General features: G+C 64.5%; 7 protein-coding genes across 7 annotated transcripts in view; 3 read left to right on the top strand and 4 right to left on the bottom strand.

The window, feature by feature from the left end:
* PFL1_05072 (uncharacterized protein) overlaps positions 1-383 on the top strand; it is a gene marked incomplete at both ends in the record, with an annotated part of 1,864 nt that extends 1,481 nt beyond the window's left edge. The window contains one exon of the mRNA XM_007882601.1: positions 209-383. Coding sequence (XP_007880792.1) covers positions 209-383 — 175 coding nt within the window. The remainder of the gene's footprint in view (positions 1-208) is intronic.
* A 406-nt stretch (positions 384-789) lies between these two features.
* On the bottom strand, positions 790-4,985 carry PFL1_05071 (uncharacterized protein; the record flags this gene model as incomplete). Its single annotated transcript, XM_007882600.1, has 2 exons — positions 790-2,691; positions 2,892-4,985. 2 exons carry the CDS (start codon positions 4,983-4,985, stop codon positions 790-792), a joined length of 3,996 nt encoding a protein of 1,331 aa, XP_007880791.1.
* Positions 4,986-6,315: 1,330 nt separating this feature from the next.
* On the top strand, positions 6,316-7,826 carry PFL1_05070 (uncharacterized protein; the record flags this gene model as incomplete). The annotated part of the gene is made up of 3 exons (XM_007882599.1): positions 6,316-7,263; positions 7,366-7,536; positions 7,632-7,826. The coding sequence occupies 3 exons, from the start codon at positions 6,316-6,318 to the stop codon at positions 7,824-7,826; spliced, it is 1,314 nt and encodes a 437-aa protein (XP_007880790.1).
* Positions 7,827-8,139: 313 nt separating this feature from the next.
* Positions 8,140-9,165, top strand: PFL1_05069 (uncharacterized protein; the record flags this gene model as incomplete). The annotated part of the gene is made up of 5 exons (XM_007882598.1): positions 8,140-8,142; positions 8,221-8,518; positions 8,651-8,706; positions 8,800-8,844; positions 8,947-9,165. 5 exons carry the CDS (start codon positions 8,140-8,142, stop codon positions 9,163-9,165), a joined length of 621 nt encoding a protein of 206 aa, XP_007880789.1.
* A 278-nt stretch (positions 9,166-9,443) lies between these two features.
* On the bottom strand, positions 9,444-10,961 carry PFL1_05068 (uncharacterized protein; the record flags this gene model as incomplete). Its single annotated transcript, XM_007882597.1, has 1 exon — positions 9,444-10,961. The coding sequence occupies one exon, from the start codon at positions 10,959-10,961 to the stop codon at positions 9,444-9,446; it is 1,518 nt and encodes a 505-aa protein (XP_007880788.1).
* Positions 10,962-11,965: 1,004 nt separating this feature from the next.
* Positions 11,966-13,701, bottom strand: PFL1_05067 (uncharacterized protein; the record flags this gene model as incomplete). The annotated part of the gene is made up of 4 exons (XM_007882596.1): positions 11,966-12,504; positions 12,619-12,864; positions 12,967-13,200; positions 13,320-13,701. 4 exons carry the CDS (start codon positions 13,699-13,701, stop codon positions 11,966-11,968), a joined length of 1,401 nt encoding a protein of 466 aa, XP_007880787.1.
* A 1,264-nt stretch (positions 13,702-14,965) lies between these two features.
* PFL1_05066 (uncharacterized protein) overlaps positions 14,966-15,040 on the bottom strand; it is a gene marked incomplete at both ends in the record, with an annotated part of 1,752 nt that continues 1,677 nt past the window's right edge. Inside the window, one exon of the mRNA XM_007882595.1 lies at positions 14,966-15,003. Coding sequence (XP_007880786.1) covers positions 14,966-15,003 — 38 coding nt within the window. The remainder of the gene's footprint in view (positions 15,004-15,040) is intronic.

The following is a 15,040-nucleotide window of genomic DNA, read 5'->3' as shown; positions in this document are numbered from 1 at the left end:
CCGACGCGCGACACGTCACCGTCGACGTCGCCGACCGACCCCCCTACCCCCCCCCCCCCCCCCCCCGCCCCCCCCCTCCCCCTCCTCCGTCTCCACTGCACCGCTCTGCAACTCCGAGCACACGAGGCGGCGAACGATGCTGAAGCACGACTTGATCCCACCTCATCTCCCATGCCATCGGATCTGCTTGCTCTTCGCCTCCGAACAGCGCCCAATTCCTCATCGACGAAGTCTACCTTCGCACCGCTCACAAGTTCACCCACAATGACCTCGCCGCCTTTTCGCTGGGCGGTAGCGACACGCCGTTCGAGGACCTGGCCGAGGATCTCTACATTAGTCAGCAGGTGCGCGACGAGGTGGCGCGGGTGAGGAGGTCAGCCTAGGCGCATCCTGGCCGACACGCCACGCCGCATCGACGAGCCTCCCGCCGCACACCGCGTGACACAAGGATGGTGTAAGATCCGCTCGGCATCTATGATGGGCTGCAATTTCGATTGGGGGTCGATGGAGAGGCTGGCAAACAGCCTCTCTCATTCCCTCTTTTTATTTTTTCCAGGACAAGCCCGGATGCATTTCGAGTATGCGTGTCTAGAAGCTGCGCAGGGGGTCGAGGGTTGCGTTTTGTACGAGGGATGGGGGTGCGGAGACAGGGGGGATTGGGAAGGCTGGGAGAGAACGTGAGAGGGATCGCAATGAGAGAGTCAAGCTGAGCAGCATGGACAGCAGCAAAGTCGCGCGTAGTGCAATTTTGGCGGCGCGGGCGGCGGGCACTGCCTCGACGGCAGGACCTCATTCGAGCTCGAAGATGGCCTCCTCCTCGACCTCCTCGTGGGTGAACTCTGGCAGTGTGAGCGGGCTGTGCGGCGTGATGCTCGACGACGACGGGCGCAGGCGCTGCATGCCGGGATGCTGATGCGGCCGACCGGGCCCGGCTCCGGTCCCGATGGCAACAGATACGCCGGAACCCGCGCCAACGGCGTGCTGGTGCTTTGCGCTGTCGCTCTCCATCGACGCGGGCTCGCCGCCAAATGTGCGGCGCTGGGCGCCAAACGACGACGGCGAGAAATGAGCGCCAGACCCGATGGTGCCCGGGGAGCCAAAGGCGCCGCTGAGCCGCCCGCTGCCACTGCCAATGGCCATGCCGAGCGGGCTGCGGTGAGGGAGAACCGATGATGGAGCGGTCGGGCCAAGCTCGTAGTCGCCGTTGAGATGGGCTCCCAGGTTCCGAGGGTTACCGGGCTGCGCATGCTGCGATGCAGATCCAGCAGCGTTAGCGGAAAGGTGGCCGATGTTACTGCCGCTTCCGACGCCAAGGTTGCCCTGATCGGGAGTACGGCCGGCCGCCAGGTGAAGCCGGCTCAGCCCTGCGGCCAGGCCCTGCGGCAGGCTCTGCCCGGGTGCGTGGAGTGCCGCGCGTCCCGGGCTCGAAGCCACCGCACCTTCGTTCAGCGCGATGCCGTCGAGTCCAGAAGAGAAGCGACGCTCGCCGGGCGGCCGAGGACCATGCACATCGTCCACATCGCCCTGACTTCGCTGAAGGAAGCCGGTGGAAATGTTGCCGGTCCTGGCGGGATCGCGAGGGCCTCGCTCAGCCCCAATGGCACGCCGCCCGTAGCCAAGGCCAGCCTCATTGAAGCTGCTACCCAGCACAACGCCGGCCTGGGCCGGGAGGCTCTGCGGCATGACCCGACCCTCCCTGGCACCAGCGCCAAGCGAGGTCGACATTTGCGAGTTGCGACGCCGCCGCTCCAGCTCGGCAGGGGTGAGGAGGTCCGATAGGCTCGACGGTAGGAAGTCTTCGGCTCCGGTGCCGTCGTTGTCAACGTCATCGTCTTCTTCCTCCTTTGGCCCGGCGCCGCCAAGGCTGCTCCACCACTTGGCCTTGGTGCCAGCGTCGTCGATCCGGCCCATGCTGCGCGCCCCGAACATTGCATCGCGCCCGGTCCGCGCAAAGGGGCCAGCACCCCCTTCCGAGTCCTGGCTGCCGCTGAAGAAGAGACCGTGTCCCCCTGGGTGACTGAACGGGCTTGTGCCGAAAGCCCTAGCTGCGGGCGGGCTGCCGAGGCTCAGGCCGCCATGACCTGGGTGCGCGGCGCCAAAGCTTGAGGACGCCGTGGTGCCTGGAACGGCCAGCGGTCTTTGCGAGGAGCTGAGCGATCCGGCGTTGTTGAGCTCGCTCAGAAGGTTCGCACGGTGCTGCGGCGTGACAAGAGCCTCTTTGCTGCGCTCCGCAGTCGGTCCGTTGAGCGTGTCTAGAAGGGAACGGGTTGCACTGTTTGGCGGTGGCGAGACGGCTTGCAGGTCGTCGGGTAAGCCAAACGGCAGCTCGTGGTCTCGCCCGCTGAACGAGTGCACTTGCTGGCGCGCCGCATCCGACAGCATCGTTGGCTGCTGCTGGTACGACTGCCGCTGACCCGGAGGCTGGGGCGTGTGGTGCTGCTGCTGGAGGTAGGAAGGAGATGAGGTCGGCTGCTGCTGCGAGAATTGGGAGTGAGGCTGCTGAGGGTCTGACATCTGCTGACGGGAAGTCTGCAGCTGAGAGGGAATTGGATGCTGGGCGAGGCCATTCTGCTGCGCCCTGTTTGAGGCCTGCTGCGATCCGCTGCTGGCGCTAGTTGGCTGAACCGTCTGCGTCGGCGCTTGCGGCAGCGGCTGTCCATGCTGCGCTGCTCTTTTATTTTTGCGATCCATCTGCAGCAGTCCAGGAAATAGCAGCGCGGAGCAAAAAGCGGAGCGAGGAAACGGAGTCAGCTGACAGGTCTGCGACCACAAGATGGCCCGGAGAATGTGGCGGCCGTTGGGACGAGGGGAGCGAGCGCAGCAACCGCAACCATCACGCTGCCGGCAGAGGCAGCAAGGGCCATCAGTCAGACGCAAAGAGGGAGACTAACGCTCATCGGTTGTCCTGGCAGCACGTGGGCCAGCGCGCACTTGTGTCCGAAGCGGCAGCTCCCCTTCAGGAACCACTGACACGTCGCCTTCTGCTGGCCATCGCCGGGCAGCGTGTGGGCAAACGGGCAGGAGCTGCCGGCCGAGCAGCCGTTGCTGCGGAAGAATTTGCAGGGCACCTGCCCGAGAGCCTCCTTCTTCTTGGTGCTGAGCTTGGCGGTCGCCAGAGCGCTGCCTGGGTCTTTGTCCGCGGCCTCGTCCGAGTTGGACCGCTGCTGAGACGTACCGCGATCCTTGGAGCCTCGGCTGGGACGGACTGGGCTCGCCTCTCCGTCCCAGTCGCTAAGGCCGGTCTTGTTGATGCCATCGGGCACCCGTCGAGGCGTCGAGCGGCCGCGGAGGAACTGGTGGAGAATGTTCTCGCCACCTGCGCCAGGGCCGGCATCTGGCTCGGCAGAGGTCCCGGCGTCGGCGCCATCGGCGACCCCACGCGACGGCGTCCCCGGCATCGATGGCATCGCAGGACTCGAGGTGCGGCTGACGGCGGCGATCGCTGGGTCCTGTGCTTGGAGAGCCGCAGTCGCGTCGTTGGGGGGCGCCGAAGGGTTGGCACGCTTGACGGGCGAGGCAGAGGCTCGGATGCCTCTCTTCTGCTTGAGCGCCTCCTCACGCAGCGGGTTGCCATCGAGCAAGAGGCAGAGGACGGCGCCATCGTTGTTTTTCACCATCCTGTCTAGGTCGGACGGTGATTGCCGGTTCGCGACCCGAACGAGCTGGTGGGCTGCAACGCCCGTGCTGGCAACGCGGAGGTCTTCTTCTGCCTCCCGGTCACCAGGCTGGACCACGGTATCGGCGATCAGAGCGGACTCGGCTGGCTTGGTTGGCTTGGAGCTGAACAGCTCCTCCAGCCTGTTCAGATCGTCGAGCTCGCATCCACCGAGATCCAGGGTCGTCAACGCCGTGAAAGCCTGCGTGGCAGCAGCGCTCTCGTCATTCTGCGCCAGGAAGACGTCGTCGCCGATGCCGCTGCCTCGCAGGCTCAGGTCTTCGAGCTGCGACAGGCCTGCGAAGGCCAATATCGAGATCGGACCGCGGAGGGCGTTATGGCCTAGATCGAGCTTCTTAAGCGATGGCGGCAGTCGCACCGGTGACGACGCAGCACCGCCAGCAGAGGCGGCGGCATGCTTTCTGCGCGAGAGGTCCGGGATCCCGAGCGCGGCATTGTCGAGCTTGTTTTTGCTCAGGTCGAGGGACTTGAGGCCATGCATGGGCGCCTCCCTGGCTCCTGCCAGCGGCTTGACCGCTTTTCCCTTGTTTCCACCCGAGAGACCGGACCACACGCTGTCGTCGGCCCGAGCCTGGTCACGATCCCACTGCTCGCGCTCGCCTCGAGCGTGCAGGACGGAGGCGTCATCCCAGAGCTTGCTGATCTTGTTGCGGGCGAGGTTGAGAGTGACGAGGGTGTCGATGGCCAGCAGGCAGGTGGGGACGGCGGTGAGGCCGTTGTTGGCGAGGCTGACGGTGGTCAGGGCGGTGAGGTGGAAGAACGAGTCTGGGATCGAGGCGATGCGGTTGTTCTGCAGTTCGAGCCTGCTGAGCAGAGGGAACTCGGAGATTCTGGGGCTGACGTGCTGGATGTCGTTGTTGGCGAGCTGGAGCGTGCGGAGCTCCTCGCGAGCGTACCAGGGCCCACGCTCGTCGTCGGGGATCTGCTGGAACCACGTCGGCGGTTCGTCGGAGAGGAGGGTGAGGAGGAGATGGGGCACCTCTGTGAGGGCGGGCGAGCGCGATGCGAGGTTGGCTCGACCGTTGTCGACGCTGCTGCGGACAATGTCTTCGATGGGCTTCTGGATCACGTCGCCGGCGTCGGCGGAAGCGGCGTCGGCGCCGCTGTTTGCGGTGCTCGTTCCGAGGGCCCTGCCGCGGGGCTTGGGGGAGCCAAAGGGGCTGATGAAGGCCGAGTCTAGTTGGTTGGCGGGTGAGCCGAGGTGGTTTGGCTCTTGATCACTCGACTGAGCCGGTTTCGAGGGCGAGGTGGAGCGGGAGCGGTTGGCAGCCCGCCGGGCGGCGAGGGCAGCTTTGACGGCAGCCGACATGCCTCGACGTTTGCCAGACTGCGCCGGGCTAGTGGGCCAGGCGGGTCAGAGGCCCTCGGAGCGATTCCGACGAACGCGGAGAAGGGGCCAGTGTGCCTTGATGGCTACAGCGGGTAGGAGACGGCCCGTCTCAGACGCGCGGCTACGAAGGCGATTGGGGAGGAGCTAAGACGAATTGACGGAGTAAAGATGATGATGGTGGCGGATGGAGCAATCCCGGTCGATGATGGTCGTCGAGCGAAGAAGGAGAAGTCGGCTCGCTGTGGCAGCAGAGAGAGGAGCAGCAGCAGCACAAAGATGGTCGCTCGTCTCCTGCAGGTTCCGAGGTGGAGATCGGGGGCTTGTGCAGCAGGCAGCAGCAGCGGCGGCGGCGGCGGCGGTGACGGTGAAGTGGGGAAGAGTTGCAAGCAAGCAAGCAAGCAAGCAAGCAAGCAAGCAGGCCAGGAGGTACGTATGTTTGTTGGAGGAGGCCAGAGGGCGAGGCCGAGCGACGGGACAACCGACGACGGCCCCGGCCATCCGGCTGGTTTGCGGGTGACTCTGACCGCGCCTGCCGCCTCTGCTCTGCTTGATCCGGCTGCCCTGCAGGAGGATTGACCCTGGCTGGCCTTGCCTCGGCCAGGAGGCAGGTGCGAGCCTGCTGCCTCTGGCGTTGCCCGGTGGGGCCACCTGGCATTCCCGGCCAGGCCAGCCAGCTGGGCTCGGGCAAGCGCCGACGACGAAAAAAAAGAGGCTAGGCAGCAGCCAAGAGACGAGCCAAGCCAGCCCACCAGCCAACCAGGTCGCGGCCGGGTCAAAGGCGGACCCAGTCTGGCTAAGCCCACGTCCGGGGCCACGGTGCTCGTAACCTCGTCCCCCGTTCTTTGTTCTTCAATCCGAAGGATGCTTGGGTCCATCTCGGCGGCGCCCGCAGCCCTTCGCTGGAAGGGGGCCTGGAGCTGTGACTTTGTGCAGATGCGCGAGCGTGTCAAGGGCACGATTGCGGAGCACCCACGCACGGTGTCGACCGCTCAGAGGTGGCCTCAAGTGAGCTGGATCCGTGGCCTGAGCTCGACCTTTGCCTCCACACGACGACGAGCAGAGCTTCTTCTTTTCCTGGAAGGGTCGGCACGGGGGGGCGTCGCCGGCGACTAGGGCGGGGCCAACCCGTGGTTGTTCTCGGGTTGCTTCTTCTTCTTTGCTTCATCCCCACCGTCCTCCCCCCAGTTGCTTGCGGCGGACAGCCTTCGAGAACCGCACCGCACCGGAACGCGACTTGTGCTCAGCAGCGGACCGCTCCCCTTTTGCCCTCTGCGCCCTTCCTTGCCCGTGTCACTGCAGAGGCGCCACCATGACCGACAGCAGCGGCGGCGACGCCATCTCGCAGCTCATCGCTCGCCTCGAATCCTACTCGCAATCCGACGGAGCCTTCGCCTCGACGGTCGACGTCGTCCAAGACGACCCAGAATGGCCTCGGGACATTGCGACACGCAGGCAAGCGGCCGCGCAGCTATCAGAGGAGCTCATGGCCCTTCAGTCCATCTATACCGACGAGGCGCTCCACCTCCTCCGCATCGCCCCTCCCGGCGCATCACCAAACCCTACCGGCTCATCGGCGGCGACTGCGGCGACGGCAGCCGCAACGGCAGATCCGCAAGACTGGCTGCCAGGATCGCGCGTCACACTCGCCCTCTCGACGGAAATCGAGCCGCACCTCGCCTCACCATCCGCCGCGGATCCCGAGCCCGTCCCCATTCGCATCGCAATTACTCTGCCTGCCTTCTACCCGCACTCGTCCAAGCCACCCCAGCTGCAGCTCCTCTCGCGCTACATCGCAGGCTTCGGCGTCGACCACTCCCTCTTTGGCGAGATCCTCCGTGCCTTCTACCATCAAAAGGAATCCAACGACTCCCGCGGCGGCGCGGCAGACCTTGGCGCCAGCGACTGGATCGGCGGCAGCATGAGCCAGGGCGTTAATTGGTCCACCGGCGAGGTCATCCTCTTTGAGGGCATCGAGTGGGTCAAGGAAAAGGTGTCCGACTGGTGGATCGAGCGCGAGCAGTCGAGGCTCACCAACGCAAACGATCGAGGACTCGATTCTCGTCGCAACGATGCGGCTGCCGAAGATGCAGGCCAAGCGACGCACGACGAGGACGTCACGGCATTTGATGCTGATGAGCCGCCAAAAACATCGGCGTCGCGCCGATCGTCCAAGGGGCAGATCATCCAGGCCGATCCGATATCGGATCGCAAGTCGGTGTTCGTAGGATACGCCGCGCGGATACGGCATCCGGACGAGGTGAGTGCCCCGGTGTCGAGGAGGTTGACGCCCGAATCTTTCCTCGACAGCCTCGCTGACTTCTGCCGCTTATCTGCTTGCCCGGTCGCTCGACTGCCGAAGGTGCCGGAAGTGCTGTCGCAGATCCTCAGCGACCGAAGGGTCGCCAAGGCCGCGCATCCCACAATCAACGCATGGGTTTGCCAGACTAATGATGGCGTCATCCATCGCGACTGCGACGATGACGGCGAGTCGGCCGCCGGCGGACGGCTTGCGCACCTCCTTTCGCTACTGGTGAGTCGGACTCGCGCAGCTGCTCCTGCCGTCATTTGACTTGGTCCAACTCCGTGCTGACTGTACCCCTCTTCCGTCTGGCTGCAATACCCCAGGAGGTGAACAACGTGATTGTCGTCGTGACGCGGTGGTTTGGCGGCATCCACCTGGGCGCGGACAGATTCAAGCTGATCAACCGCGCGGCGAGGGACGCGCTCGAATTGGCAGGAATGGTTGCCGGTCCCCTCAATCCATCGCCTGACGGCGGCAAGGCGGATACGAAAGGCGGAAAGGCTGGCAGACGCGCATAGCTCCGCTTTCAGCAGAGCGTGTTGGCGAGGAGCGGGTCTTTGGTTGATTGGGGTGGAAAGCTGGCGATGGGAGCCGCGCCGCTGCGTCGTCAGAGTGTCGCGTGCCCGAGGCCACCTCCGCATCCGCACGGCTGAGCCTTGTATCGATCCAGGAACAGTGGTGCTGCTCTGCTTCGACGCGGAGCAGGCAAGGCCCAGGCAGGATAAAGGCACCTCTCCTCGCAATGCATGCATCTTCATCCCTGCACACCTCCATCAGCACTCTCACCATCGACTTTGTCTGACTGTCTAGCAACTCGAAGAAGACACCGACATGGTAAGCCACGGTTGAAGTGTCGCTCTGCGTTGCGAGGCACCTACACTCACGTGCATCTTGAGGACTCGACATCGACAGACATCGATCACCACCGTCGCCGTCGAGAGCAGTACCGGCGGTCGCGGTCGCGGTCGCGGACGTGGACGTGGACGTGGACGCGGCGGAGGACGCGGTCGTGGTGCAGGCCGAGGACGAGCTACACCCGCCGCTATCACCAAGCTGGACACCAAGTCTGACCCGGACTCGGACACGGCCGAGGAGGGGTCGACCAAGAAGAGCGACCATCCTCCCGCAGCAGCCGCATCCGCGACGTCGTCGCAAGGCAGGAAGAAGCGGACCTGCACGCGACGCGCTGAGAAGGTTCCTTGGTCTGTCGGTACGTGTCGCCGTGCTTTGAGCGTGACCGGACCCAGGAGGAAGGACGACGACTGCAACAGATCAGGGTCAGTGACGGAGTCTGATCGGGCGAGGACAATGTACCGCCTCCGTTTTGTGTCCATATGCGCAGAGGAGCTCAGTGTCCTTCTCAACGCCATGTTTGACTTGGCGCAGCGGAGCAGCTCCGTGAGTTCATGTTTACGCATCACCTCGAGCAGTCGGCCGTAACTCACCTACCGCGCCGATGGCGGGACGCTGTCGGCCTTCGACCCCACGCAGGAGATCTGCAAGATGCCCGGTCTCGAACAGAGGAACTCATCGAGAGTGCGCCGCTGCCTTCGCCTCAGAATGTGCCCCACACGCGCATCCTGCTCGGCCTGACTGACAGTACCTGGGCCGATCGATCCTCGCCGCCTCGTTTATCAGGTAAACAACAAGTTGGCTGGCCTCAAGCTCAAGTTCGTCAAGGAGCTGTGCGGCGGCTCCAAGGACTTGGTCGGCGCCACGAGGCAGGGAGGCAACAAGAGGGCCCGCGTTGACTCGCCGTGCACCAAGGCCGAGACCGAAGCGGTCGTCGATCTGGCCGTCGAGGAGGAACACGAAGAAGATGAGCTGATCGATGACGAAGATGACGATGCCAAGTGATTGCGGCAGGGCCCGACGTGAGACCATAGGCGCACTCGAGTCGCGGTGGCCCAACGTGAAGAGCCACACTGCATCGGGGCAGAACCGCGCCCGCCAGACCTCGTCGTCAAAGAAAGACCAATCGATCGTTGATTCTGAGCTGAGAGATGAACAAAGACGGCTGATCCACAGTCGGGACGTTGTAAGGCGCCGAAAGAACGGAGGGGCCCGAGACTCTGGCCGTACAAGCGTACGCGCGACCACCGTTCCGAACTGGTGCGCGACACGAGGCTGGCTGCCTAGAGCCTGCTCCTGGTGTGCAGCTTGCCCGCCTCGTCGCGGTAGGTGGCAAGGCGGTTGCGCATCGTGTCGCCACCGTGGGTGACCTGGACGGGGGCGTCAAAGACCGAGGCGCCCCAGCTCTCCTTGCGCGCGTCGACGTCGACGTAGTCGCGCTCGCCTTCGCCGACATAGACCTGGCGCGGGCGCCAGATCTTTACGCCGCCGCGCTGCAGCATGCTCTGCCGCCAGTGGGCCAGCCAGCCGACGCAGCGGGGCACGGCAAAGAGGACGGGGAAAAAGTCGAGCGGGATGCCCATGGCGTAGTAGATGATGCCCGAGAAGAAGTCGACGTTGGGGTAGAGCTGGCGCGAGCGCATAAACTCGGACTTGCTCGCCAGGTCGGCCAGCGTCAGCGCCGTCTCGAGCAGCGGGCTCTTGCCAGTGACCTTGAGCACATCGTCGCAGATCTTGCGGATCGCCGTCGAGCGCGGGTCGACGTTGCGGTACACGCGGTGGCCGAACCCGACCAGCACGCGCTCGCGCTTCTCGACGGCAGCCATGAAGCCCGGCACGTTGTCTGGCGTTCCGATCTCGAGGAGCTGACGCACGCAGGCCTCTGCGGCGCCTCCGTGGGATGGTCCGTAGAGGGCGGCGCAGCCGGCTGCGACGGCGCTGTAGGGGTCGACGAGGCTGCTTCCCGCCTGCAGGACGGTCGCGGTCGAGCAGTTGAGCTCGTGGTCGGCGTGGATGATAAACAGCTTGTCAAGCGCGTTGCTGAAGACGGGGTTGGGGCGGTACTCGGTGCCGCTGAGATGGTCCATGCTGTACAGGAGGCTCTCAGTGTACGACAGGCCCTGCGGGGGGCGGTTGAAGGGGCGTCCTTGCCTGACGCGGTAGGCGGCGGCAGCAAGGGTGGGCGCCTTGCCAATGATGCGGAGGATCTGCTTGTCCATGAGCTTGAGGGCCTCGAGGTTGCCGCTGGCGGCGTTGGTATAGACCTTGGACCCGGCCAGGGAAGGGTTGGCCTCTGGTGCAAAGGCGCCGAGCGTCGCAAAGGCCGAGGTGAGGATCGACATGGGGTGCGAGTCGTAGCGGAACGTGGCGAGGTTGCGCTCGACATCCTGGTGCAGGTAGGTGTGGTGGAGGACCTCGTCTTCAAACGTCTTCAGGCTGGGTCCCGAGGGCAGCTGGCCGTAGATGATGAGGTAGGCCGTCTCGAGGAACGAGGACTTCTCGACGAGCTGCTCGATGGGGATGCCCCTGTGACGGAGGACGCCCCTGGCTCCGTCGATGTAGGTGATGCGGCTCTCGACGACGGCCGTGTTCTGGAAGGCCGGGTCGAAGACGCGGAGGCCCTGCTCGGTCTCGTCCTCGGGTCGGTCGGTGAGCCAGTGGGTCCTCGGGTCGGCCTTGATGGCCTTGAAGGCGGTGGCGGGGATCGAGTTGCGGGTGATGGGGATCTGGTAGACCTTGCCCGTGCGGTTGTCGGTGACGGTGAGCGACTGGTTGCCGTCGTCCTTGCAGGCTGCGCCCATTTTGGTAGAAGTCTGAGCTAGGCTGGGAGGGGGCGGTGGAGGTTGGATTGGAGCAGGAGAGGAGATCCAATGCGAGTGAGTGGCGACGAAGGCGAGTGAGGCAAGATGGAAGGCGAGTGAGGCAAGATGGAAGGCGAGTGAGGCAAGATGGAAGGCGAGTGAGGCAAGATGGAAGACGAGGTGGAAGAAAGGGAGAGGTGCCGGAGATGGTTGGTGAGGTCGAGAGGAGACGCTCGAGTTGGCCTGCTTGCTCGCATGCACGGTCCTGACCCTGAGCGAAGCTAGGCCAGGGCTTTTGGGCTCTCTTTCCCCCCCAAGACCCCGAGGGCAAGGGCAACGTGGGGTGGAGGAGGGCGCAGGGCCAGAGGACCCTGCCTGGCCTGGCCTTTCAGCTGCTGGGGGAAGAGGCCAGGCCAGGGCTCGAAGGCAAGAGTCAGTAGTCAGGAAGAGAAGGCAGCACCGGCAAGCAAAGCCGTGCCGACGGCCGGTGGTGCGTGGGCGGGCCCACTCTACTCGGCGTGGCTGGCTGCGCCTGCTTGCTTCTTGGTTTTCCTTTCTTCCGCCTCGACCGCGCTGCGCCGATGCGCCATCCACCTGGCCTCTGGCTGCCCGCCTCCCCAACAAGTGCGCGTCGACTGCGCGCAAAGCAGAGAGGCGGGCACCTTCTCTTATCGGATCTTGCCGCGCCCCTCCGATCAAACCCAAGCAAGCTCACCTCGCTGTCTCCGTCGCTCTATCGTCGCAGCAGACGGACCTATCCGCCGTGCTGCTGACAGCCTGCTGACCGATTGGCGGCTACGTGCTTGCCTGTTTCATCGCAGGGCGATATGCGCATGCTCACGTCCATCGTCCGAACGCACGAATCTCTGTCCAAACCGGCAGCACGGGCTGGTCAGCCGGAGCTGAGTTGTGTCTGGATGCGCATCGGGAACGTCGTCGCATTGCTGGCTCAGCCTTCAAAGACAGCTGCCGCAGTCGGCCCCGTGAGCGACACTGCTCTCTCGTCACAGGGCCAGAAGCTGCGACCCGGCCGCCGTCTCAATGTCGCGCAGCAGCGACTCCCGGCGCTGGGCCATCCTGCGCCGCGACACCTGCGCATCGTCGGGATGCTGCTCGCCCTCGTCGGCCCCCGCCGTCGCCTCGTCCTCGTGGAAGATGGCCTCAACCATCTTGGCGATGCTCTGCTCGCTCACCTCGGCCTCGGCGCGGCTGCCCCACCGCCACTCGTAAGACGCCCCCTCCTCGTCGTCGCGCATCCGCGACCCGGTGGCGTGGCGCTGCGTCGCCTGCGTACTGCCCGCAGCCGCAACCACGTCGGTCCGGCTGCGCTCGAGGTAGTGTTGCTTGCGAAGCAGATACAGAAACTCGTCCAACGACGCCTCGCCGCCATCCGCTCGCCGGCCGCGCGCGTGGTGGGTTCGCTGCGTCGCTCCCTGGGTCGCGGCATCGCCACCACCGTGTCCAGCGCCGTCGACCTGCACCTTGCTCGGTAGCCTCGCCTCAGGATACAGGCGCAGACGTCGCAGGTAGGCCAGCAGTTGGGCTGCGGTAGCAGTGAAGAAGAGGCCAAATGCGGGGAGAATTGCGGTCAGTCGACGACCCTGTCATGTCGATACGCACCATCCCGCGTTATGTCGGCCATGGGGACGATCCTCACCTTGGCTGATGGCCCTGCCGTTGAGTAGGATGAGGCTGAGTATGACGTAGAGCAAGCCAATGCTGCCGAGCTGAAGATCAGCCTTCTTCCAGTCAAGAGCCGTGCCCGTCTCGTCGGCCGTCACCGCAGAGTCTTCACCGCCAGCATGCAGCGCACGCGCCAAATCGTCATTCCTGGCCGACAACCTCCCGATGAGCTGAAGCGGCAAGACCGACCTCAGCGCCCACGACTTGGTCGTCGAGCTCGCTGTTGAGGCATGTACGCAGGAGGCGGATGCAGAGATGGATGAGCAGGTTCATCCTCATGGAATTGGCGGCCTGTACGAGGCGAGAAAGGGAGGCAGCTCACCTTTGGCGGCATCCTCGCGCTGCGACTGCTTGCTCTTATCGGCAGCTCTGCCCCTGCTCGAGCTCTCGGGGTCAGCCGTTTGGGTCACCGTCTCGTTTTGCTTTTGCAGCTGCTGGTTCTCCGAGCCTGCCGGCCTCAGCTCGACGAGGGTGTACCCGAACGTGCTGCGGAGGATCCTTTGCGCCTTGTTGAAGATGACGGGAAATGCTGCTGCGCCCTGCCGGCCGTTGAGAACTGCGAGCCGCGGCGGAGTCAAGATAGAGCGTCGATTGCGATATCAGCGAGTCAGTCCACTGACAGGACCAAGGCCGGGGATGAGCCGGCGTCGCCATTGGGCAGTCAGGACCGCTCACTCTTTTTCGATACAGCATCCTTCTTGATCGCAGTCTTGCTGTACTCGCAGGCAAGCGAGAAGCGGACCAGGTCGATTGACTTTTGGAGCACCGCATCGTCGCCGAGTCCCTCGGCGGCCTTCTTGGCCTTGTCCGTCTCCGGCATGCCTTCGGCGGGCAGCAGCGAGAAGTCGACCTCGTCATCGTCTTCGTCTCCGTCGCCTTCGGCACCCCCTCCGTTGCCGTACGACTCGCCAGCCTGTGCTCCATTGCCGCCATTCGCATGTGGCGGGGGCGGAGGCTCCATGGCCTGGCGCTTGCGGGCCTGCGCACTCGACTCGGCTTCAACGTCTTCGGCGGGCCTCCTGCGGTCCCTCCTAGCGTAATTGGAGGACGATCGCATCTCGAGAGGTCGGTTGCTATGCAATGCTGGTTCGCTCGAGCGGCAGGACTGAGCGGCGCGGAAGTGTGGTGGGGCGAGGCTTTGGGGACAAGGTAAGTGGAGGTGGCAGCACCAGGTTGGGCTGCGAGTCGCTGCAACGGCGGCTCGGTCTGTGCTTGAAGAGCCTCGAAGGGGATGGCTTCGCTATCCAAGTGCGAAGCTCTCTGTCTGTGTACGAGCGGAAGCGCTGATGTCGAGGAGACGACGGCCGAGGCCAGAGAGGGTGTGGAAGGTGGTGGGTGAAGACGTAGGAAATTAATTGGCAACCTCGCTCGGCTCGCGCGTCTCGTGTTGGTCTGCCTCTGGCCCGGCCTGCCTGCGCCTCTGCACTGTCCCCCCTGCACCAGGCTGGCCTCCGCGACGCGCGACACGCCAGCCCAGCCTCTGCCACTTCTCCGAGTCGACTTCTGATGCGCTTCGAGCTTGCCATGGGAAGCCATACGGCGCCTATCATCGACGTACCGCTTCCTACCAGCGATCAGCACAGACATACGAGGGCCCTCTTATCGCCGAGCCGCAAATCAGCAGCATCGGCGTCGTAGCTTTCCGACCCGGCCCTGTCCGCCAAGTCGGGCGCGATGCGCCCAGCTGCTCGCTCTTCACATCGACGCCCCCCTTTGCTGCGGGCTCGCACGTAGCCCCGTCCCAGACGAAGAGGCGTCGTCATCATCTGCTTGGAAAACGATTCTGCATTCTCTTTTGGTGGGGTTGGTGAGTTTGTGTGGAAGACAAGGTGAAGGGGGACGAGGAGGTCGAAGAGGGTGGAAGGAGGAGACGGGAAGGTAATCGAAGAGGGGAGGGTCCACCGCGAGGATGGCGAGATGGTGGATAGACGGCATAGACACGCGGATGCGCCAGCGTGCGTGGTGGATGGGGTTTGGGTACTGGAGCGATAGAAAAGCGGACCTCCCCGCCCCGCGTCTATCCTCGTCATCGACAAGGACAGAGGCCGAGGGTCGACTCCGTGCATGTTTGATGAGATGTGGCAGCATCGTACCATCCAGGATGGCATTTCCAAGACGGCCCGCAACCTCCAATGAAAGGGAAAACGCCTGCATGCCGGCTGCAGCCTTTGCCTCCTCTCCTTCCTCCCGACTTCCACAGATCGATGGCGACAGGAACCAAGGTCGAAACGCAGCGCCAACCTGATGATCTGGTCGAGTTTGGGGCAGGGGTAGATCGGGGAGCGACCGGGACCGACCTCGAAGGACGGCGCCCTAGCCACTCACGCGCTCACCCTGCCGCACCTCGCTCGGCTGCTCGCTGGCAGCTTAGGAGAGCGAGGGGAAGGCCGACTTGT

Source organism: Pseudozyma flocculosa, assembly GCF_000417875.1.
Source record: "Pseudozyma flocculosa PF-1 unplaced genomic scaffold scaffold00017, whole genome shotgun sequence".
In the NCBI taxonomy this organism is placed as follows: Eukaryota; Fungi; Basidiomycota; class Ustilaginomycetes; order Ustilaginales; family Ustilaginaceae; genus Pseudozyma; species Pseudozyma flocculosa.
The sequence above is the reverse complement of the archived record's forward strand: the minus strand, read 5'-3'. Positions and strand labels throughout refer to the sequence as shown.